Raw genomic sequence first — 26401 nt, 5'->3', positions numbered from 1 at the left:
CAGGCCCCCTGCAGTGGAAGCGTGGAGTCTTAACCACTGGACCACTAGGGAAGTCCCTGTACTATATGATTTATAAAGCATCCAAAATATCTACTGCTAAGTATAAAGAAACTTTTCTGCCAAGGAGCTAAAAATTATTTAAAATACTCCCTCATCAAGCCAACAATATTCCTCTGAAATTGAAAGAAACCAGAATTAATTGAGTGATGTGTGCTGGGTATTTTACATAGATTCTACTCATTTAACCTTCACAACAACCTTGAGAAGAAACTGAGGTGCAGAGAAGTGAAATAAGTTGCTGAAATCACAAAGCTCCTAAGTGGCAGCCGATCTTGGATCCATACCCAGGTTGATCCTAAAGCTCTGTTCTTTTCATCACATAACACTGCCTCTTCAGCTTTTTCACTTGGGGTCCACAGAAAGCTAAGTACCTCACACAAGGTCAAATGATAATTACTTTCAGTGGAGTAGAAGGCAAATCCTTAGATTACAGGGCACTGTTCTACTAGATTAAGTCACCTACAAATAATTTACTATTTTAAAGGTAATTTCCAGACAATTTCTGCTTAATCTAGTTTTGGTCCCCCCAAATGTATATACTGGTACATAGAGCGAAACCAGTCTTTTTCACACTAATTAAAGACATTAGGATATTACCAAGTTTAAGCCTTATATGTGCAAAGAAACAGCTTTAGAATTTTAAAAAGAGAAAAAATAAACCAAAGAATAAGTTCCCTGAAACTCTAATGGTATGTTAATAAACATAACAAGGACATTTTCACTGGAAATGCCTGGAAGTTATTGCTTCCAGGAAGCAGACTGTTTTCTCAATACTTTTTTTCCATGAAATTTAGAGAAACTATTACAAGGCAAAATTGGTTACTGAGGTGCTTTTGAAGAACTAAATCAGTAAATTAGAAGCTTTTAAATCTTGACATTAAATATAATTCACACAATGATAAAAATATGTGAAATATTTTGTAAATCTATGGCCCCTTTATTTAAACCAGTCTGGTCCTTGAGAACAGAAGCCTTTTTGTGTGTGTGATAAAATAAAATTAATTTTACCTTCAACTTCTGCTGCTTACCTGTTGCAGAGTATGCTGAGGGCTCCACGTGGACTACAGTCACATGGCAGACAGAGCCTGGAAGTACGATTCAGGTACAAACCCTCCTTGCAGGTTTCACAGCGAAGACCCTGATAACCTGGCTGACACTCGCATTGCCCTGTGGTCTGGTTGCAGCGATTCACATCCAGGCTTCCGACCACAGAGCAGTTACATACATATCCTGCAAAGAAAAGAGGGAAAGAGATATCAACTAAGGTTTAATGCTTTCCTAATAAAATGAACTCTATTTTATTTTTCTTAATAAATATTCATGACAACTTTGTAAGGATGGATAAAATTAAGTCTAGTTCAAATTCATTTTCTATCTTAGTTTATTTAAATTGGGAATTATATACAGTAAAGTACATAAACTAATTATAAAGCTAACATTCTCAATTTCTTTTTCAGCACTCTTCATCTTCTAGCCCTCTTACCCTATACTCCAATGTGTGGGTGGGTTTGTATATTATTAGTTTTTCTGGATTAGAAATCTCCAAAGGCAGGGCCTATGCTTATCTACATGGCACTGAGAGCACATGATGGAAATGACAACATGTTAAATAATAAATAATCCCACTGTATAGCAGCAAAAGTGCAGACGGTTGACTGTGGTAACTTATACAGGTCAGACAAGATTGTGCTACAGCTGGAATCATGAACTAGTATGTTCTTCCCAGGAAAAAATTAACGGAGAATTGAAACTTTAAGGTGAGGAAATGACAAACAATAAATCCCAGATGAGAACGTTTACAGGGGCATCCTGATCAGTGGGTTAAAACCAATCACAATTTGAATCTCTTTCCCAAATTAAAAGATTTAGAAAATAAACATTTTCTTTAGATATTCAAAGTTTTTTGAATGAAAATATTTAGAAGTAGTTGGCTTTAGCTTTTTAAAAAAAAAAAAAAAATCATTTCCAGGGGGCTTCCCTGGTGGCACAGTGGTTGAGAGTCTGCCTGCCGATGCAGGGGACACGGGTTCATGCCCAGGTCCGGGAAGATACCACATGCCGCGGAGCGGCTGGGCCCGTGAGCCATGGCCGCTGAGGCTGCGTGTCCGGAGCCTGTGCTCCGCAACGGGAGAGGCCACAACAGTGAGAGGCCCGCGTACCGCAAAAAAAAAAAAAGTTTAGCTTGAATAAAAATTGTTAACATAACTTTTGATGATTTTTAAAAAGATACTGGATAAACTGCAAATCCAGAGTCTTAAAAAGAAAGCTATAAAGAGATTTGCTTCTCTATTCTAGACAACGAAATTAACCTTCAAGATTCTTTATGTCATCACAAATTGCTTATGCACACAAGTCCAAACAAAGGATTCCACAAAGATATTCTCACTTGGCCAACTCTTGGCCCACACTTCTTCAGTTCCTAACCTTTGGTGTCAGCTTATCTCCCTGCTCTTCACACCTCTTCTAATTTGTAAATATACCAAATGAATGAATATGTAAGTGATTTGTTTATTTTATGTATATTTTAAGCTTGAGTGGTGAATTAGTTACAAAACCCAGAGGAGAGTTCAGATTTCTTAAGCCCCAAACTTAGGAAAGGAATAAGCTTCCCATCTCAATCAGGATTCTTACTTTTACTAAGCTACATAAGCATGACATTTCTGTGACAGAGTTACATGTTTTCACATTATTTCTAGTTTCTGGGTTTGTGTGTGTGTGTGTGTGTGTGGTTTTTGTAAATAAGGAAGCCGTGTTTAGTGGTCTGTAAACCTGCCAATAACAACTTCATGGCAAGGCCTTCACTCTACCAAAAATGACCAGAATGCTAAAAATAACATTTTCTTCCAAAATCTGGCAGAATTCCAACATACATTCAATTCCTCCTGCTGGACCAATTTCATCACAAGTTAAACCAAGCAAATTGTGCTGGTGTGGGCAGAATTAGCTCAAGAAAAATGAATGGACTAAAAAACTCTATAATAAAGACTGAGAATTTTATTCTATTATTTCTTTACTAATGTGCTTCCATGTGAAACCTGAATCAGTGTTCCCAATGAGTAACATTTTTAGTAAAACTGTTACGAACTTTGAGATAAAAACTAAGTATTTTTTTCAATCAAGTCTTATGGATAAAACTTCAGTAGTAACCAAGTTTGCTGGTTATTTATTATTTCTATAGAACTGATTCAGCCTTTTCATTATCCCCTGAACATACTCTTTTCAGTCCCATTCTGTGCTCCTTGTAATGTTCTCTCCTCTCCACATATTTAAATCTGTCCCTTATTTCAAGGATCAGCTGAAATTTACTCCTCCATAAACTCTAATTCTATTGCCCCTTGTTTGAACCCACAACAACTACCACCCATGACCCTCATACGACAGTAATTTAAAGAGGCAGTAAAGTGAAGCAGATATGAGCACAGACTATAGAAGCAGACAGCTACAGGTTCAAATCCAGCTCCATCACTTACTAACTTTATGACCTTAGGCAAGGTAGTTAACCTCCTTGTGCCTTCCTTCTCTCATCTGTAAATAGGCATAATACAGTACCTATAACACTCAGGCCCAACACATAAACTGGAAGTGGTTTGGAGTGCCAAAATAATTACTACAAAGCTGGAAGAAAGGGATTCCAAAAAAAATAATAGAAACACAATTTAGATGGCCAGATTCACAGGCCACAGCTTTGTGATGAGATCTGAAAGCCTGGGATTAGGTTTATTACCATGTCAGTTTTGGACAATGTCTGTGAAATAGAATTAGTGTCCTGACATTCAGGAATTTAAGCTGTGGGTTAGGTAGAGAAGAACAGCGTATCCTTCATATGCTGGGCTCCATACATTACCAACATGGGTGCCTACAAATACAACGATGAAAACAAAAGGGTATAGGACATGGTTTCAGAGAGAAAAAAAGGAGCATTTATTGATTATATGCCCTTGGTACTAATCATCCTAACAGTAGTGGGGTGAATTGCAAATATTTCACCAAGAGAAGAGACGATCACCCTAGTGCCAGGATGAAGTGCTATCACCTGACATAGCAAGACAAAAATACACTATCACATTAACATTCCTCCCCAGATTAACCAAAGGGAAGGAAGCTGAAGTAAAGAATACCAAGTGCCAGTGAACATATGCATCTTTTCGGTTTGGAGCTCAGAATCTGAGGCCCTATCCCAGTGTTTAACCTCAAATGAAATGATCCAAATTAAATGAATAGTATGAGCAACAGTAATAAATATAAAGGACTATGAACATGCGTTAAATTGTGTCAGGATAACTCATTAGCTTGTAAGTAAACTCTCAGAGCCTTCACAGTTCTTGACATTCATACGGAACCAGATAGGAGTTAATGCAGAAACAATGCAATTTTCTAGGAGACTGGCAATATGAAAAAAGAAGAAAAGACATGTCAATCGATAAAAGCAGTGGGAAGGACCTATAGCCAAAGACAAGAGATGAAGTGCTGACTTTTTAATGAGGTAGAATCTTAGACACCAGAGCGGCACAAAGGAGTCTGTGACATGACTGATGGTAAGGCACTAGTGTGTATGTTAATGGGAGTGAAACAAGATGAAGAGGACACAAAACGCTAATCACAGTCAAGTCTGGATGAAATGCCAAAAGGCTCATTTGGTTGCCTATGAGTAAATGTGGAATAAACTCGCCATCATTTGAGTAGCGTGTTTCCTTTCAGTGCCCTATAATTCTTAGGAAAACTCTACAGAAAAATAGAGAAGAGTAACATATATATTAGCAGGGAGACATTTTTCTTTTTGTTCAGCTTCTGAAGAACAATGAAATACAGTGACTTGAACCCCGAAGAAGAGTAAGAAACTAAAATCTGGAGCCAAACTGTTTAAAAACAGAAATATAGGGCTTCCCTGGTGGTGCAGTGGTTAAGAATCCACCTCAATGCAGGGGCACAGGTTCGAGCCCTGGTCTGGGAAGATCCCACATGCCATGGAGCAACTAAGACCGTGCACCACAACTACTGAGCCCATGCTCTAGAGCCCGTGAGCCACAACTACTGGAGCCTGTGCGCCTAGAGCCTGTGCTCCACAATAAGAGAAGCCACCGTAGTGAGAAGCCCACGCAATGCAACGAAGAGTAGCCCCTGCTCGCTGCAACTAGAGAAAGCCCGCACGCAGCAACAAAGACGCAACGCCGCCTAAAATAAATAAATTTATTAAAAATTAATTAAACACTGCAGTTTTCAAACATCCCTTACCAAAGTCAAAAGATGAAAATTTTAGCACCAAAGAAAAAAAAAAGTAATTTTGTTAAGAAGTCCCATAAGTCCCCTCTTTATGCAAAAACACCTGTCCTGGTAAGAGATTATCTCCTTGAACATATTAAAGATCTTCTCCGGGCTTTTCATACACCTGGTAGGCTTCTCCCTGCATTCAACTTTTAACCAACTCATGTCATTAGCTCAGTAAAAAGTCCATTATATCATCTACAGAATTTGAATTATGTTTTGGTATCTGCAGCTACTTTGATGGGAGTTTTTAGAAAAATATTAATTGTAGTAATATGGCCTAATTAATGTGTCCTTTGTTTCTCTGTGCCTGTTTCTGAAGTCCTTTCTGAGTGCTGTAATTAACTATGATGTCTGAAGACTAAAGCAGTTTGATACAATAGTGTGTTAGCCTTTTGCAGATAAAAAAGAACTAGGGGCTTCCCTGGTGGCGCAGTGGTTGAGAGTCCGCCTGCCGGTACAGGGGACACGGGTTTGTGCCCCGGTGCGGGAGGATCCCACATGCCGCGGAGCGGCTGGGCCCATGAGCCATGGCGGCTGGGCCTGCGTGTCCGGAGCCTGTGCTCCGCAACGGGAGAGGCCACAGTGGTGAGAGGCCCACGTACCGCAAAAAAAAAAAAAAAGAACTATAAAAGAAGTGAAAGATTTGAATAAGATTGAATAAGAAAGTGAAAAAAATTGTGTCCTCAGTCAATTCATGATGCAAATCTCATAAAGAAATGTTCATTGATATCAGCACTGTTGCTGAACTAAAATGATTATGAAACAAGTATTGCACTTAAGCATAGATACTGAAAAAAATACTTGTAAATACAACTAACACAGAGCACTCACAGGAATCTGATTCAGGAATATAGCCTGAAATTCTATCTATAGCCTCTTGCAAAACTGTGGAAATAACTTTGCAAAACTCAATCTCTGACTCCATTCCTTCAACAATCATTTCACTCTTGCTTTTCAATATCTTCAGATATTGAAAGAATACAAAAAATATATCTATTAAGAATACCAAAAAAAAAAAAGAAAGAAAAACTGCTTTCGGCTATTCTAAAACTTTTCATTCTTCTCCATATTCAGAAGACATAGTAAATGTACTATAATATTGATGGCATCTTCTGTTCAATCTCAAAGCAGCAAAAACTAGAAGATAAGTATTTAAAATATATTAAGACTCAGTACTTAATCTTATAATGAAAATTTAAAACATTAAAAATTCAAGTTTAGTAAGTGTAAAATTATCTGAAAATATACACTTAAGTAAAAAATAAATACACTTTAGTATCTCCTTCAGGAAAACATAATTATTTTGCAAGGCACTATCTAGAGGTCACTTATAATTATGGAGAAATTGAGTTTCTCAGGCTTATCATTAGATGGGAATAAGCTGATTCCAGGATATAAAATATTTGGGGAGCTTTATGAATGGAGGTCATATGACAAGAGTTATGGCAGCACTCATCATACTGGTACAATTGTCACCACTTCCTGCTTTGTACCCTAAAGCCAAAGAAAAAAACACATCTTCCCAACTTCCCAAAGAATAACCTCTTATTCCTCTACTTTCTCCTTTTCCTTCTTTTCTCTCTATTAACTGTATTCTAATGTTTAAAAGTATTCTCTACACACACAATGCAACCATTATGACAGCATCTACTGAATGGAAGTCAAAGAGCAAATTGCACAGTAAGAGGCAATGAACACCCACCTGTTAGAATGGCTCAAGTTAAATAAACAAAACAAAAAATGACAATATCTATTGCTGGGAAGGATGCAGAGGAATTGAAACCTTCAAAAACGATTGCTGTGAATGCAAAATAGTACAGACACTTTGGAAAATAGTTTGACAGTTTCTTATAAATTAAATATACCTTCATCATATGACTCAGCAATTCCACTCCTAGGTATTTATCAAGGAAAATGAAAACCTATGTTCACACAAAAACTTGTATTAAAATGTTTATAGAGCTATATTCATAATCACCCAAATCTGGAAACAACCCAGATGTCCTTCAACTAGTGAACTGGATAGGGTGTGGTACTTCCTTACAATGGAATATTACTCAGCAATGAAAAGGAAGGAAGCATTGACATGCAAGGATGTGATGGACCTCAAATGCATTATGCTAAATGAAGAAAGCCAGACTCAAAAAGGTACATATTATATTATTCCATTTAATGATATTCTGGAAAAGGCAAAACTATAAGAGCAAAGAAAAGATCAGGGGTTTTCCAGGAATTGGGGGGGGGGGCGGGTAGGGGGAAGGGCTAACTACAAGCTCAAGGGAATTTTGAGGGAGTAATGAAATTGTTTTGTATATTGATTGTGCATTTGTCAAAACTGATAAAACTGAGAACCAAATGAGTAAATTTTATTGGATATAAATTTTAAAATTAAAAAAAACTTTTAAAAAAAGCAATGAGGTTTTACTAGACTAGATTCTTAAATTTTGCTAGAGGGAAGCCATGGTGTACCACAAGCAACGATTTTAGCTGGACTGTGGCACTAAAGTCAACATGGGACCCAACTAATAACTTAGTCTTTTTCAAAGCTAATGTTACAATTAAGACAGGGAGAACTGATTAACGCTTCAGCTGATTACTGCATAAGGAGTTGTGGAACATTTTAGGATTTAAAATGCTATTTAACTAAAAGAAGTAGAATTTTCCTTTTTCCTTTGGCTTCAACTAAAGTCTTGGATTGTAATTGCTCCTGTGTAGAATAAGGGAGAAGAGGGAAAAAATGAAAGATAAAGATGTATAGGATTTCCAACCCCTTTTCATATACAATTGCTTATTTCCCTTTGAGATTGATCATTAAAAATCCTACTCTATTTAAACAAAGACCAGGAAAACAACTTTGAATCTATCCAACATAAAACTTCATCCTTTTTCACAAACCTATAGACCTGACTATAGACCTGATTTCCTAAGTGTATGGGGTATTTATTTCAAAACGTAATTTTTATTAGGCCCATATTTCATCCTTGTAGGTTTAGAGTACAGGAATCTCAGAAAGGCCTCATTCTAGGGAAAAAGAGTTCTTATTTTTATAAAAGGTCCTACTCTAGCATAACACTGATACTCAAATTATATTTCACATTTATGTTATGCCAGTGTAAGGTCACAAATCTTTGCAAAGCTGGGAAACAATATTAAAGCTGATGAGTTTTTGAGTTAAACCAGGCTTTGTAGAAATATGGAAAGTTTTAAAGCCACCACTTTTAAAGAAGGCTTTACCTTTTAAAATAAAAATATATCCATTAAAATTCCCAATCACAATTCACTATTGCAAAACATTTCTTCTACTTTACAGTAGACATATGAAAAAAAAAAGTGTAGCATGACATCGGTTTTGTTGAAAAATTTGTCTCATGCTTTAAGTACCATGTTGTTAGTGCTTGTCCCTGGCTCACTGCCAGTTTTCCACAATTCAAAGACAATTCATCTAATTAATGAGACAAGACAGCAAGTTCTGGGAAAGGCTATAACAACTACTTTTTACTACAAATAGTAACAGAGATGATATTACCAGTTATTGAGCATGTGCTGTATGTATATCAAACTTCACATTAGAAACTTTACACATATGGCCTCCTTTACTCTTCACCACAATCCTGTGAGGAAGGTTCTTTGAAGGAGGAAATTGAGTCTTAGAGAGATGAAACAAATCATACAACTAACCAGCACAGGAGAACAAACTGGAACTCAAACTAAATAACACCAAAGTACACGTTTCTTCACTATAAGAAGCTTCTGCTTTCACTTTGTTATAAAGCAGAAACTGACACACTATTGTAAAGCAATTATACTCTAATAAAGATGTTTAAAAAAAAAAAAAAGAAGACGCTTCTGCCTATGAAAACGAGTAGTAAAAACACTAGACAGACCCAGCAATCCCACTACTGGGTATATAACCAGAGAAAACCCTAATTCAAAAAGACACATGCACCCCAATGTTCATTGCAGCACTATTTACAATAGCCAGGTCATGGAAGCAACCTAAATGCCCATCAACAGACGAATGGATAAAGAAGAAGTGGTACATATATACAATGGAATATTACTCAGCCATGTAAAGGAACGAAATTGGATCATTTGTAGAGACGTGGATGGATCTAGAGACTATCATACAGAGTGAAGTTAAGTCAGAAAGAGAAAAACAAATATTGTATATTAACGCATATATGTGGAACCTAGAAAAATGGTACAGATGAACCAGTTTGCAGGGCAGAAATTGAGACACAGATGTAGAGAACAAGCATATGGACACCAAGGGGGGAAAGCGGCAGGGGTGGGGGGTGTGATGAACTGGGCGATTGGGATTGACATGTATACACTGATGTGTATAAAACTGATGACTAATAAGAACCTACTGTATATAAAAGTAAATAAAATTAAATTTAAAAAACAAAACAAAACAAAACACTAGAGAGACCCAGGACACCTAAATCCAGAATATGCTGCTAATTAACTATCTCCGTGACCTTCAGTAAGTCTAACTGTTCTGTGTTTCAGTGTCTCAGTCTATAAAATATGGATAATTCTTGCCATCTCTCTATATGAAATACTTAGATATAAAGTAAAATAGTATGTGTATGGTTTTTATGCTAAAAACTGCAAAACACTGATGAAAGAAACCAGAGAGACCTACATAAATGGAGAGACATACCATAACAATTAGATCTACAGAGCTGATGAACCCTGATCAAAATATCAGCAGGATTTTTTGGTTGAAACTTGAATAGCCAAAGAGAAATAAAGTTGGAGGAGTCTCAATAACTGATTTCAAGACAATCTAAAGCTGCAGTAATACGACAATGTGTTATCGGTGAAAGAATAAACACAAAGATCAACGGAATGGAATAGAGAGCCCAAGAATAGACTTTCACAAATATCATCAACTAATTTTTGACAAAGCACAGAGGCAATTCAATGGAGAAAAAATAGCTTTTTGGGGGCTTCCCTGGTGGCACAGTGGTTAAGAATCTGTCTGCCAATGCAGGGGACAAGGGTTCGAGCCCTGTTCCGGGAAGATCCCACATGCCGTGGAGCAACTAAGCCCATGTGCCACAACTACTGAGCCTGCGCTCCAGAGCCCGCAAGCCACAACTACTGAGCCCACGTGCCACAACTACTGAAGCCTGCGCACCTAGTGCCCGTGCTCCACAACAAGAGAAGCCACCGCAATGAGAAGGCCGCACACCGCAACGAAGAGCAGCCCCCACTCACCGCAACCAGAGAAAGCCCACACACAGCAACGAAGACCCAACGCACCCAAAAATAAAAAATAAATAAATTTTTTTTAAAATAGCTTTTTTCAATAAATGGGGTTGGAACAGCTGGACATCCATATGCGGAAAACTGAACCTTGAGTTAATCTCACACCCTGTAAAAAATTAAGCCAAAATAGATCATAGCCCTAAAAGTAAAATGTAAAACTATAACACCTCAAGAAGAAAACATAAGAGAAAATCTGATTGACCTTGGGTCAGGCAAAGAACTTTTAGATACACACCAAAAGCAAAATCTGTAAGAGAAAAATTTATAAATTGGACTTTATTAAAATAAATTTAAAACTGTTGTTCTTTGGAACACTACTGAGAGAATGAAAACACAGCCACTGACTGGAAGAATATTTGCAAATCACATTTCTGTCAAAGGACTTGTATCAAGAATATACAAAGAACTCTCAAAACTCAATAAGGAAACAATGTAATTTAAAAACGGGGAAAAGGTAGGAATAGACCCTTCACCAAATATGTGTGTATGGCAAGTAAGCACTTGAAAAGATGTTCAACATCTTTCATTAGGAAAATGCAAATTAAAACCATAATGACATACTACTAAATACCTAATAGATTGGTTAAATTTCAAAAAACTGGCAATACCAAGAGCTGACAAAGATGCTGAGTAACTAGAACTCTTATATGTTGCTGAGAGGAATACTTGGAAAACAAGTTTCTTATAAGGTTAAATTTACACCTCCCATAAGACCCAGCAATTCCACTCATACGGACCTACCCAAGAGAAATGAAACTTATGTTCACACATCAGTGTAAGTGAATGTTTATGGCAGTTTGCTTCATCATCACTAAAAGTTGGAAGCAACCTAAATGTCCTTCAACCAGTGAATTGTTAAATAAACTATGGTCCTTTTTATAACATATATTAATATATCTTTTCACATCAGAATCTGTTTCTGATTTTGAAATTGATCTATTCTTGTGCCAGTACAGTAAAAAAAAAAAAAAGGTTTTAATAACTACAGCTTTATAATATGTTTCACTGCTATTCTTCTTTACATTTTCTTTCAGTGGTCCATAGTACTTATGTTTTCATCTGAACTCTGTTTGCCACATTTCCTCCAAAAAAGATCCTACTGTAATTTTTCCAGTAATTCTACTTATTCTAAAAGTTAATGTGTTAAGAACTGATAGTTTTACGATATTCAATTTTCCCATCTATGAGCACTGGCACGCCTCTCCATTTATTCAGTCTTCTTTTAAATCTCTCAGTGAAATTTCATAATTAAAAATATATTTACATGAGTTTCACACATATCTTGGTGAGATTATTCCTAAACTTTTTATCATTAGTGGTAGTGGTAGCAGTAGTGGTTAGAACTGTGATCTTTTTTTCCATTATCTCTTCTAATTCGTTTTAGTTAATAAAACTTATTCACTTGGATTTCTTGGGATATAAACATAGTTATTTTGATGAAGTCTCTTATTATTACTAATGGTTTTTCCCTTGATTCTTTTGAGTAAGGACTCTATTTTTAAGCTACGTGGAATGAGGTCTTCCATTGAGTTACATTTTGCTTGGCTAAAAACAGATACAATTCTGAGTTTCCTCAACCACAATAGTTTGTTGGTAAAATAGAGCAGGCCATTTCATATAACTTCTTATCTGAATCCCTAGGTTAGTTTTATTATTAATTATAATAAAAGTAGTTACCACTTACTATTACCTACAATGTCTCGGCCTTTGTCACACATTTTACCTGTATGAACATTTACCTTCCAACAACCTTGCAAAGGTTGTTTATAAATAGGAAAACTAGAACTTAAAGAAGGTAAGTACTTGCCCAAGGCCACAGAGTTACAGTAAGTGGTTGAGACAGCATTCAAACCCAGGTTCCTCTTACTCCAATGCCCTTCCTCATTCCACGTCACCACAGAGCTTTTTTCCTTGGTAAAGAAGGGGAGGAGACGGGCTTCCCTGGTGGCGCAGTGGTTGAGAGTCTGCCTGCGAATGCAGGGGACACGGGTTCGAGCCCTGCTCTGGGAGGATCCCACATGCCGTGGAGCAACTGGACCCGTGGGCCACAGCTGCTGAGCCTGTGCGTCTGGAGCCTGTGCTCCACAACAAGAGGGGCCGCGATGGTGGGAGGCCCGCGCACCGCGATGAAGAGTGGCCCCCGCTTGCCACAACTAGAGAAAGCCCTCGTACAGAAACGAAGACCCAACACAGCAAAAATAAATAATAAATAAATTACTAAAACTCCTACCCCCAACATCTTAAAAAAAAAAAAAAGCTTAGCCTAAAATAGTTCCAAAATCTGAGCAAATACCTGATTTAAATCTTAAAAAAAAAAAAAAAAAAAAAAAAAGAAGGGGAGGAGAGAAGGGGGGAAGGAAGGAAGGGAGGAAGGAGGAAGGAAGGAAATAAGAAAGAAGGGAAATAAGAAAGAAAAGAAAGGAGGGAAGGAGGGAAAGGAAAAAAGGAGGAAGGGTAGAAAGAAAGAAGAAGAAAAAGAAGAGGAAGGAGGAGCAGTAGCAGTAATAATAGTAGAAGTAGAAGTAGAAGAAAGAAATTCCACCTAGTATTGTTTAAAGCAATTTTTTTCCCAATCTGTTTTCCTCGTGAGAAAGTAACATCGAGTCAAATGACTGCCGAACAGCATGGTAGGGGGAAACAGTTGCTCCAGCTACAAAAATAATTCTCAACGGGCGACTCACAACACCTTGTATATGCTTTGGGCTGGAGACTCTTAATATATTGCTCAAAGTTAAACATGCATGCTCATGGTTTAGTATTTGGGACCTGTTTATTCAAATGCATTCTCATAGCTAAAAGAATACTGCTAATTAATATTTCCAGTATCTCTCTAAAAGAAGTGTAGTGATTTAGGAGTCAAGGGTTACGGAGATGGAATATGCTAAACTGCCAAACTGCTACCTGAACCTAAACAAAAATTTTTTCTTTATGTGCCAACATTTTCCCATTTGTTTGCATTTTTCAAGCCTTTAAAAAAAAAAAACTAAATTTGCCATTTAATAAGAGGCAATTGCTTACTTTTTGAAAGTGCATTTTATTCTTTCAGGCCACCATCAAATTCAGAATGCACTGACAGAATTAACCAAATACTGCCCATATGGCTTGGAAGAATAACTCTTCTACCAAACTTTGAATTTCTGTGAGCTTTTTTATTTACAGCATTTTTACAGTATCCTTGAGTTTAAGGGGAGGTAAGGAGCAGGGAGGGGAGCAAATACAGAAAGTGAATTAACATGTGAAATCTGGTTCCAGGCCATAGTAGAAAAAGATCAGTCTATGAGGTGAAGGGACCTGGGTTCAAATACAGAAACCACTGTTTATAAGCTCTATGATCTTAAAGTTCATGACCTCTTTTCATAAAATTGGGATAATTATACCTAACTTATAAGAATGTTTTAAAAATTAGAGGAGACAAGGCAAAGAAAACACCTATGACACGGCCTTCTCCTCCCCATCCTACAATTTTATTATAAGTAATCTTTTTAACAAAGCAGCATTCTTAGATGTTACTAAAAATTGCAAGAATTGAGAACTAAAAGGGATCAGCAATCTCAGAATGCACTCAAATTACCCTAAATAATTTCATTAATACCTTAATTTTGTAGCAACAGAACAGAAAAGGTAAAAAAAATAAAAGAACTTCAAGTACTGCTGATTGCTTCTGGGGTTGAGACTTAGATTTGCTCTCTATTTACAGAGCACAGCTGAGCAACTTAAAGGCTAGAACTATTTGCTCATTATAATACCTGAAAAATGAGTTCAGAGAAAAGGAGTGCAAACAGAGCAAGAGGAAAGGTCAATTTAAAAATACTATCTTAAGGCACCCAGTGATGTAACCTAGGAACTGTTTCCTAATTTTCAAAAAAGGGAAGGTTGGTCCCATATTATAGTTTAACATTCATCCCCAGCCAATCTTTAAACGTTGTTAAATAGATGGTTTATGGATTACTAGAAATACATATTTGATCACAAAATTACGCCATACCATCCTGGGAAAATACCTGGTGTATACAGGGAAGCATGAGTAGACAGAAAATCTTACTATGGTTTCAACAGACTAATAGGAAGGAACATAGGAGAAAATACATATCTAAAGGGTTTACTGGGGCCCTGAACTCCAGACTAAGGAGTCTGCACTTCATCCTACATGGAATGATTCTCCAGATAAGGTCACAGTACCATCTGCTTCAAAATCCCCTGGGGAGCACATTGAAATTCTGACTCCTGGGTCCCATCCTAGACCTACTGAATAGAGTTATTCCAAAGGACCCTTGAAAGAAGTACTTTTTTCTTTTGGAACTGGATGTGGGCTATCTTACTTTGTGTTCCCTATCTAATCCTCTTACTCCTCAAAACATGTTGACAAATTCTTCCCACTCTCCTGCCACACTTCACTATTATCAAACACTTATACAGTATCAGCATTGTTCTACACTGCAAGCTGTGAAGTTCTTTGCCTTATCATCATGACTAAGCATTTGGGTAACACTTCAGATTCAAAAATAAGGGCACAAGAGAGAAGAAACTCCTCTTCCAACTCCACTGCTCACTCCTGCTCTTCCTGTACATACCATCAGTGGAATCCAATTGTCCCTCCTTCCGAAAATACACGCATACACTCACAGGATCCTCAAAAGAAAACTGAAATGGTCAGAAGTCACTGTTCTAAAACATGGATTGGGAGGCTTCTTCTTCTTTTTTTTTTTTTTAACAAGAATTTGGGAGCACCAAGATGTCAAAGATCTTGTTCAAGTTTGCAAACAATACAAAACACAACTTTCAAACTTTCCCTAATCATTGCTAAAGCACTACTGGAAGTTAACAATCTCAGAAATTTGCAGGGACCAGTGGTCAATAATAAGCCAAAAAAAAAAAAAAGAAATAATTTGGCTTCCTCCTCCACTCCTAAAGTATTAATAATAGTCTTGGAGAAGCAAGCAATGTTAGCTAAAATATCTAAGGGAAACAGATGCTGGCAAAGTGAAATTTACCTTCACACCAGTAGAATTTACCTATTCTTCCTACCTCACTTCTGATTTCACATATCCCATTCGCTACTTTCTGTGCCATTAAAAGACGTCACCACACTGTTGGTAGAATTGTAAAATGGTGCAACCACTATGGAAAACAGTATAGAGGCTCCTCCAGAATTTTAAAATAGAATTACCATATGATCCAGCGATCCCACTTCTGGGTATATATCCAAAAGAAGTGAAAGAAGGGTCTCGAAGAGATATTTGCACACCCCTGTTCATATCAGCATTGTTCATAATAGCCAAGATGTGGAAGCAACCCAAATGTCCATCAACAGGTGAATGAATAAACAAAATGTGGGATATACATACCACAAAATATTATGCAGCCTTAAAAAGCAGGGAAATCCTGTCACATACTACAACATGGATGAAACAAAGTCATTATGTTAAATGAAATCAGTCATAAAAAGACAAATACTACAAGATTCCATTTATAAGAGGTATCTAAAGGAGTCAAATTCAGAGAAACAGAGTAGAATGGCAGTTACCAGGGATGAGGAGAAAAGGGAGAGTTCTGTTTAATGAATATAGAGTTTCAACTTTGCAAAATGAAAAAGTTCTGAAGATCTGTTTCACAACAATGTAAATTAACACTCCTGAAACTGTACACTTAAAGATGGTTACAGTGGTACATTTATGTGCTTTTTATTTATAACAGAAAAAACAGGTGGGTAGAAGCTATCATCATACAATATGTGTGTATGCATTTCTTAATTTATCAAAGAAGCTAGGAAATCTTAAGTGCTGGGAGTTAAGGATCTAATTATCTGATCTACTCCCTTTTTACAGGTAACTGAAACTAAGAGCAGTAAACTAATTTCCCATATAAACCTTGAAGCCAGACAGGTTAGACTACAAACACTGGCTGTAATGCTTAGCTGTGAGCTTGTACAAATGTGGGGATTAAATGAAACAATGTAGCATGGTGCCTGACGCACAGTTCTCCTTCCCTTTCAGCATCTGGGATAGTTCATCTTATATAGCCTGAGCCCTGTCTGGGCTGACAATGGAAAATGGAGTATTTGGAAAATAACAAGTGAATTTTTAGAAAATTATTTAATTAAAATCTATATATCTATATAATTTAGATCAATTCCTAAGAAATACTGTAGTTAAGCTAACTATCCTCTGAAATAATTTTATTATTTCATGCTTTCCCACCCAAAAATCTTTCTAATTTTAAGAAGAGAGTGGCTGCAGATTACATTTAAATAGTTATCTAGAAGAGGCTACTCCTGGGACAACCAAATCCCTCATACACTCCTGCTGGAAATATAAACCTGTACGACATCGTCAAAGAAGAGCATGGCAGTATCTAGAAAGATAATGATGTGCCATAACCTACTATTGCCTTGCAATTCAAAGTGTGGTCCATGGATCTGCATCACCTGGGAACTTGTAAGAAATGCAGATTCTCAGGCCCGCCTCAGACCAACTGAGACAGAATCTACATTTTAACAAGATACCCAGGTGATTCCTATGCACGTTAATTGCAATGCATGGCCCCAGAGAAAGCCTCCTATTTGTGAAGAAAGAGACATGGGCAAGTTTATTGCAGCTTTATTTGAAATAGTAAAGAAAAGCATTATTTGAAATAGCTATCAATAATAAAATGGATACACTGTGGTGTAGTCATATAGTAGTAAACTACACAGCAACTTAGACAATCTAGAGTTACATGAACCAGCAAAGAGAAATCTAAAAAAAAAATGTTGAGTGAAAAAAGCATGGGAAGATGCTATGATGCAAAGTTTAAAACGTTAAAACAACCCTATATTGTGCATGTGTGTGTATGCATGTGTGTGCACACGCACGAGCACACACAGAACCAAATTCAGAATAGCGGTTACATCTAAGTAGGGAAAGAAGACAATTGGATAAAAGAGGGACACTGGAGGCTTTAGTCACATCTAGTACTTTCATTCAAAACAAAACAAAAAAACCCGAAGCAAATGTGGGAGACAATTCAGATATTACAAAGCTGAGAGGAAAGTATACAGGGGATGCTTACCACATTACTTTCTATGCTTTTCTGGAAGCTTGATATATTTCACACAATATGAAATATTGTATTGAATATAATATGATATACAAGACATACATTTCTCCCCAGTGATTAATATTCCTCATTATTAATATTATCCTACTCAACCTTGTACTATATTTATTTATCTACTTGTCATATTTAGGTTCTAGAAGAACAGGTTTCACATCTGATCTATCTCTGAATGTATACTCACCCCTCCCCAATACAAACATACATGGCTCTTTGGGCTTCAGACACCAGGTTAGGAGATGCAGAAATCAGATTTAAGTTGAGTAATGGTCACCTGAGGCTATAAAATGGATAACAGGATTTGCCTGGGGTAGCCAAGATTATGGCCTCAAAATAGGACTAAATGTAAAAGTCCCAAAAATGAAAGACAGAAAAAATAAACAGCACAGTACTGGAAGCAGGACTGAATCAGGGGCACCGAAAGAGTAAAGAAGAAAGAGACGCACATTTAAGGGTATGAATGTATTCATTCATTCAGCAAATATATATATATTGGTTCACCATGTGCCAAACATTGTATTAGGTGTTGCGGATGCAGCAGTAAATAAAACAAACCAAAATTCATGCCCTCATGGCCCTCACCTCGAAGCAGGGGGAGACATACAATAAGTAACTTAAACAGGTTAAATATCTAGTATGTTAGAAGAGTTAAATAGTAATGAGGGAAAGCAATACAAGGAAGCAAAACATGGCGGCTGTGGCAGGGAGAGGAAGGACTATATGTGTGTGTATTAAAGAGTCCAAGTTTCGATAGGATAGACAACGGAAGCACACACATGTACTTTCCACATGCTTCTGGGCAAGGTATGGAGGTTGAAGAGGTTCAAAGCAATTCTGTTGAATAATTAAATGAATAAAAAAGTTAATGAATGAATATGACTAGAAGATGAGAAGAAAAATATCAAGAATGTGAAAACAGAGAATCGTAATTTTTCTCTGATGTTGTTAAAGATTCTTGGCAATGCACATGATTATTAATTCAATCATTCAACATATTAGTTTTGTACCAGAAATGAGTAGTATAATTTCTAGATGCTGAAGATATAACAATGTGGAAAAAAAGAAAAGGTTCCTGCCCTTATACAGCTTAAGGTCTAATAGAGAGAAAAACAAAGTAGCAATATAGTGTGATAAGTACTAAAATGGAAATATGCCACGTTATGGGAAAACATGGCACGTGTTTGCACAGGGAGAAACACCTAATTAAGACTTTCCAGAGGAAGAAATCTAGACTGGGACATAAAGAATGAGGAGGTTTAGCCATGCTAAGAGTCGAGAGGAAGAATATCCCAAACACCAACGTTTGTGTAATGACCTGGAAGTAAAACAGGGCACAGAGAACTGAGAAAAGTTCATTATAGCTCTGACATAGAATAGGAGGCAGGAGTGGTGACAGGTTAAGGGCTTTCTTAAGGGCAACTGGGTAGCCATGGAAGAGATTTATACAAAAGAGCATAACATGATCATACCTTCATTTTAGAAATATAACTGACTGCATGTAAAGAATGGATTGGGAAAGAATGAAGGCAAAGAGACCTTTCAGCAGCCTGCTAAAATCAAATAATCCAGTTGAGAGACAAAGATAGCCAGAAAAGTAAATGCCAAGAGCATATGCACACTATTATAATCAGAGAAAATTTATCGTTACCTGGGCCAGATGGTATGCTCATGTCCTAAAAACCTACTTTTCTATTGTCGCAAAAACAAATCATATGTGCCAATGAATTATCAATGTCTCTTACCCAGAAGAAAGGAAAATTGCATTAAATCAAAGACCCTAATAAAACAGGGCTACAAAAATGTTATCAGAGTTGTGCTTGATAACAACCTTAAAGTCATTACGCTCTTCCCTGAGAGAGTGCATTCATTGCACATCATGTCAATATCTGATAACAATTTTCATCCTTTCCCTTCCCAAAACAATTTTTCCACCTATTTTAACAGCTTCTGAGACCTTGAGATTCACGCCTGACTGTATAAGAGACAAGCACAGCTTTTCAGCTGAATAAACAAAGACAGACAATGAGGGCAATGTGGCAAACAAATCTGCCCACTCAGATATTTTCCAAAGTAGGAGTTCATGCTGGGCTCCCTCAGCTGGAAAGCCCAGGGGAATAAACATTCCAGATATATAACTGAACCAATATCAAAGACGTATTTCAGCAGCACTATCATTTCTGTTAATTGTGGACCCAACAGTGTATAAAACTTTCGGGAAATTAAGAGGTCCAAGGGCTTAAAAATTAAAGAACAGAAATAAAAAAGGCTGGTATACTGGGGTATTTTGTAATCAAAATTGGCAACACTCAGAATGGAAGTTATTTTTATGTTAGGGTATACTCTAAAAGACTAATGTTTTATATCACCTATACAGCAGATGTAAAATATTTGACTTGAGTGTTGCAATGTTTGAGGCAGCTTCACTAACCTTTTTTCTCATTCAAAATGAGCAGTACATTCCTAACCAGGTCTGCTCAGACACCCAGGGTGCTAGCGAATGGTAACACAGACTCTTCAGTGACCAAGCAACCAATATCCTGGAATTTGAAAAGAACTTTTTATAATGAAATGTTCTACTATCAATAGACCATTTGCTTGAGTTGTTTTCAGAGTTGCAACTGATCCTCTGCTGGAGACCAAAATTTCGCCTGTATTAGCCCTAAAGTCACTCCACCAGCTAAAAATTAGGATAGGACAGAGGAGGGAGAAAGTACTTTAAAATTCTAAGACAACAAAAGATAAAAGAAATTAGCTGATCAAAGGGAAGAATGTCCTTGTTATAAAAATAATGTGGGCCATAGACATTTAAAAAGAAATATAAATAGTAAGTTTCTTGAACTCAAATATTTATGGAATGAGCATGGTTCAAATGACAAATTTCAGCACAAGTTGTTTGCAGGTTATATGACCATTGACAAACCATTTCTTTGAGTCAGTTTACTCACACGTAAAAACCAGATAATAATATGCACCCAGTTCTACCCAAACAATTCAAGGAGTCCTCATATTGCTAGTTTTCATCCTTAGTTGGGTTATATGAGGTGTTTAGCAATGTCAGAAATGATAACAAAAAGACTACCAATTTTCATTACTACTCCTCCAAACTGATCGATCAAGTCTCTAGATTTAGCTTTGAAAAAGGGGAAAGGGAGGGACTTCCCTGGTGGCACAGTGGGTAAGACTCTGTGTTCCCAATGCAGGGGGCCTGGGTTTGATCCCTGGTCTGGGAACTAGATCCAGGACGCCACAACGAAGATCCTGTGTGCTGAAACTAAGACCCAGTGGAGTCTAAGTAAATAAAATTATTTTTTAAATGTTAATAAAGAAAAAAAAATAGAAAGGGGAATTCCCTGACGGTCCAGTGGTTAGCACTCAGTGCTTCCACTGCAGGGGGCACTGGTTCTAGCCCTGGTTGGGGAACTAAGATCCCACAAGCCATGTGGCATGGCCAAAAAAAAAAGGAAAGATTTTCCCCCTCATCATAAAGAAAGCATTTTGATGATATTAAGAAACTGTTCATTTTTTCATTTAGATATGATAACAGTATTCTGGCTATTTAAGAAAAATGGGAGAAGACATATTTTAGAAACACATTCTGAAATATTCACAGACAAAATGATATGATGTCTAGGATTTATTTCAAAATAAAATAGGAGAGGGGTAAATGGATGGGGTACGGATGAGGCAGGATTGGCCCGAATGGTTGTCCAGATGGGTGATAGGTATGAGAGAAGTCAGTACACTGTTCTGTCAACTTTTGTTTATTTTCAAAATTTTCCATAATGAAGAAAAGTTTAGAGTGTCTTTATGCTAGTTTCACAGGCATATTTTCATAGGTGTTTGTGATACCAAGGTCATTCACTGATCCCCTGAACCAGAGGTCAGATTTCAAACATGCATGCCAGGCAAAAGCTCTTCACCAAGATTAATTTGAATAAGGTAGGTTGATTTAAATACATTTTAACAAAATTTCCTGAACGTCTGGAAAAAGATGAGTTGCTATTCCAAAGACAATTTTAACAGCTAACATTTAGGTAATTCTTTCCTTATGCTTCCCCTGTTTTAACATTATCTCACAACAGTACTCTCAACTCTATGAAGTGGGCTGACAGACTTAGGGTAAATGATGGAACTGCGATTTGAATCCAGACAATACGACTTTAGAGCCTGCACTTTTAATCACCAATGACTGGATCTTTTGAGGCTCAACTGGTTTGGGTAGTGTTTGAAAGAGTTAAGAAAATATGGGAAGAAAACTACTTCAGGCTTGGAAATAATACATATGCATTATCTTGTCAGAGGAAGCTAAATATATGATGGGAGGGAAGAAACACTCTGGAGCTGGGTAGATGGAATACTGAATTGTAGCTATCTACCATTAATCATTACATAAATACCTCTCTTAGTAGAGCTTTAAAATTCTCACCATAATAACAACAAGAAGGTAATTATGTGAGGTGAAGGATATGTTAACTCAACTTATCCTGGTAAACATTTTGCAATATAAATGTGCACTGAATCATCACATTCTGGCCTTAAACTTAGACAATGTTATACATTAATCATGTCTTAATAAAGCTAGAAAAAATCTCTCTCTTATCCTGCATTTCCTCATCCATACTTTGAAGGTTTGAGATAAGGATAGAAAGTGAAAACGTAAGTAAAGGAATCTAGTACATAAGTATCCTAAAGCATTTGTATACAAGTCTATCCCTCCAACAGATTGTAAACGCCTAAGTCATTCACCGTTTTATCCTCAGCTCCACAGTGCCTGTCACACAGGAAGTACTTGGGTTGGTTCAGTCTAACACCAGATCCATTAAGAGGTCCAGCACCAATTGCTGACTTTATTTGTAAAGTCTCTAATTTCAGTCATCTAGGTCTGTGTGTTATACCAACAAGCAAAATAGGTTTCAAATGTTTGCTTAATAAGAGAGAATAGAAAACTAGTTCATGTCCCCTCCTACTATTATATTATCTTAGCATTTAAACGCTTTAACCCAAAATTAATGATGGGAAAGATTTAGAGGGGCAGTCAGTGGCCTCTAATCATCTTTGCTGGGGATCACTTTTAGGAGTGCCCTGCAGTTTCCATACTGATCTAAAACTCAAACCGTACCATACCACTTCAGGGCTTAGAGCTCTTTGCTGCTTTTAGAATAAATTTCTGAGCATGACACATAAAGCACTTCATGATTTGACAAGTGCCAGCTGTTCCAGCCTCAACTCTCACCATTCCCCATTCCACACTCACATATGCTCACCTTTCCTACTGGAGCCACCCAGGACTTCAGTTCCCTGAACAGGCCATGCATGTGCTTTCTTACCTCCATACTTTTCATGTGCAGTTGCCTTCTCCTGGAGTGTCCTCCCCCTCCTCCGCTTGGCTAATTCCTATTTGTGCTTAAGACTCAGCTCAGAGAAAACTTCCTCCAGAAAGGACATCATCTTTCACCCCCCGCCCCCGCAAAAGTCTGGGTGAGGAGTCCTCTCTTTGCTCGTGTAGTACATGCATACCACTATGGTGGAACTTATCCAACTGTAGTCTGACTTTCTGTATCCTCCACTATGCTCTCAAGGACAGAAAACACATCTCATTGGTCTCTCTTGCATCTATCCAGTCCAGCAGTAGGTGCATAGCAAGGGATTAACTACGATCAGATAGATGAATAGAAGAAACTTATTTTGTTAACATAGAAAGCCCAATGTAAAGTTATTGACAATAGCATACCCTTTGGGCTTCCCTGGTGGCGCAGTGGTTAAGAATTCACCTGCCAACGCAGGGGAAACAGGTTCGAGCCCTGGTCCGGGAAGATCCCACATGCTGCGGAGCAACTAAGCCCGTGCGCCACAACTACTGAGCCTGCACTCTAGAGCCTGCGAGCCACAACTACTGAAGCCTGCGTGCCTCTAGCCCGTGCTCCTCAACAAGAGAAGCCACCGCAACGAGGAGTAGCCCCCACTCACGGCAACTAGAGAAAGCCCGTGCCCAGCAACGAAGACCCAACTCAGCCAAAAATAAATAAATTAATTAATTTTTTTAAAAAGCATACCCTTTTCCCTATTACTTAAATAAAAGTGAATGCAATGTCTTAAGCTGAACCATCTAGTGAAACACAGGTGAAGGCCAGTTTTAGCATGGTGAGACCCCCCCACCCCCCAAAAAAAAACCAAGTGAAAAAGGATCTGAAATCTTGTCTGATTAACAGTGAAAGGAAAGAAGGAAGGAAGGAAGGAAGGGAGGGAGGGAAGGGAAAGGAGGAAGAAAGAGAGAGAGGGAGGGAGGGAGGAAGGAAGGAAGAGGAAGGAAAAAAAGAAAGGGGGAGAGAGAGAGAGGGAGGGAGGGAGGGAAGAAAGGAAGCAAAGAAAAGAAAGAGGAAGATACCATTGCAGATTGGTTAAGCAATAAGAAAGTACAAAGTAACAGCTTGTGACACTTGTGGCTTTATTCCCTGAAGACTACTTAATCACTGATTTTCTAAACGAGTGATCTATTATATGAGATTATCAACCAAAAGAAATACAGCAAAGAGAAATGCTTACTTTCTGATAAATTGTTAAAACGACTGTTGTTAACAAGAAAGATCATATGCTAAGAAAAAGAATTCTCTCAAACTAAGTTTAAGTAAACTTCTTTTTTTGCAACAAATGGAGTCCATTTCTAATTTCTCAATAGAAGTTTAATGCACAAGTTAAACAATGATTAATGCACAGAAAAGTACTTTACTAGGCTGCAAAGCTTTTGAGGCAACTCAATATCATTATTTGTTACTGTCTCTATTTCTGACAATCTTGTGTTTCACCTGTTGCACCAGCTGAAATGGCCCTCAGTTGGGCGTATTCTATTTGTCCTTAAACGCCACCCTGGCTAATGTATAAAATTACTCATCTGACTCATAACACTACGTCTTCTTTCCTGGCAACAATCCACTGTACAGATCAATTAAGCTAACAAAAAAATGAAAGTGAAATTAAAATGAACAGTCATAGTAGTATGTGAGGATATGCTTTGATCTTTCAAATAAAATACATACTTTCTACTACAAAAAGAATCAAGAAGACCACCAAAGAGGGCAGTACACAGACCTACGGTATGGACAGAAAAACAATGACTACAAGTCAGGAAAGTGAGTGAAGGTGGCAGGGGAAGAAAGAGGCATTAAAACTAACAGGAGTTACAGGGACTTCCCTGGTGGCCCAGTGGTTAGGACTCCATGCTTCCACTGCAGGGCGCACAGGTTCGACCCCTGGTTGGGGAACTAAAATCCCGCATGCCAGGCGGTGCGGCCAAAAAACAATCAAACAAACAAACAAAAACTAACAGGGGTTAGAAGGATATAATAGAGCACAATCTACTTTTAGCATACTATTTTGCCATGATAGAAAGCGCTTCCAAAAAGGAGAGATCTTGGTTTGAATTCCAGCTAACTAGTATTTCCAAGCTCTGTGACTATTGAGCAAACAACTTAACCTCATCTCAAACTCAGGTTCTTTGTAAAATGGGGTGATACTACTAATTCAGAATGGAGAGGATTAGCGGTAGTGAAGAATTAAAAAGATTGTGAGTAGCATTCCAATAAGTAAATGGGTATTCAAAATATAAAAATGAAAAGAACAGCTAATATTTAGAAGGCCTACTTATGCCAGGCAGTCTAAGTACTTCACATATGTTATCATTTAATCCTTGTAATAACCCTGTGAGGTAGATGCTATTATTATGCCCATTTTACAGATGAGGAAATTGAGACACATCCCAAGGTCAGACAATAAGTAAGTGGTAGAAAAATTATTCAAACCTGGCTCCAGAGCTGATAGTTACCACGTAACAATAATTCTTCAGTTCGCTTGAACAAAAGTTCTCTTTCAGCTTGACATAATTATGCTTGTGTCCCTCCAAAAAGCTAACCTCTAAAAGCTACAGAACTCTGGTCTACATATAGTACATCTCTGCCACTCCACTACCCGTGTATAAATCATTCCACAATTATGGGTCTTCATTTCTTCAAAATGAAATGCTACCACCCTAGGTTATTAAACTTTTTAAAACAGCATACAAGACAGTTTGCCTAAAAGCCTTTTCTTCCCAGAATAGACTGCATCTATCAAGACATAGTTGGTTATACAAAAGGAGACAAAAAAGATTTCATGTCAAGCAGGTATGGTACTTTAGGCCATTTTTGTGGCTAGTGACTATGGTGGTAGGTCTGGGAAAGAATTCCTAACTGCCCTTTTCTGGTTATGCTTCTGGATAGGAGCAAGAGGTAACTAGAGATGAACAAGGCAGTTTCTGGCTTCATACTATATGTGGTCTAGTTGTAAATTATGATAGAGTGCTTTGAATCTGCCATTCACATTCAAAGGTTTTTCTGACAGCACCATTCCCAGAAATAAAGAATGTACTATTTAGGAATATTCATTTATTCTATAAACACTTGCTGAGGTCCCAGCATATGTTAGTAATTAATCTAGGTGCTGGGGAGACAGTGGTTTAAAAAAAAAAAAAAAAACAGAAAGAAAGACAAATACAAACATCCCTGCCCTTGTGGAACTTACATTCTAGTGGTGGTGGGCAAGGAGGATTTATGCCTCAATTCAGTTCAGCTTTTTATTGAGTACTTCCTATGTGCTGAATGCTGAACACTATCCTAGGTAGGCAGATGTTAGACAGTACAAACATCAGTAAGACACAGCCTATGAGCTCTTGAGA

The 26401-nt window shown here is 37.5% G+C and overlaps 1 protein-coding gene across 1 annotated transcript in view; it reads right to left on the bottom strand.

Annotated features, from left to right (window-relative positions):
- The window catches only part of MEGF9 (multiple EGF like domains 9), a 77113-nt gene that overhangs the window by 36171 nt on the left and 14541 nt on the right, over window positions 1–26401 (bottom strand). Inside the window, exon 2 of the mRNA XM_082619487.1 lies at window positions 1089–1290. Coding sequence (XP_082475613.1) covers window positions 1089–1290 — 202 coding nt within the window. The remainder of the gene's footprint in view (window positions 1–1088; window positions 1291–26401) is intronic.

This window comes from Mesoplodon mirus (genome assembly GCF_964341445.2).
Source record: "Mesoplodon mirus genome assembly, chromosome: 1".
Lineage (NCBI taxonomy): Eukaryota > Metazoa > Chordata > Mammalia > Artiodactyla > Ziphiidae > Mesoplodon > Mesoplodon mirus.
Note: the sequence above shows the minus strand (reverse complement) of the source record. Positions and strands in the feature narration are given on the sequence as shown.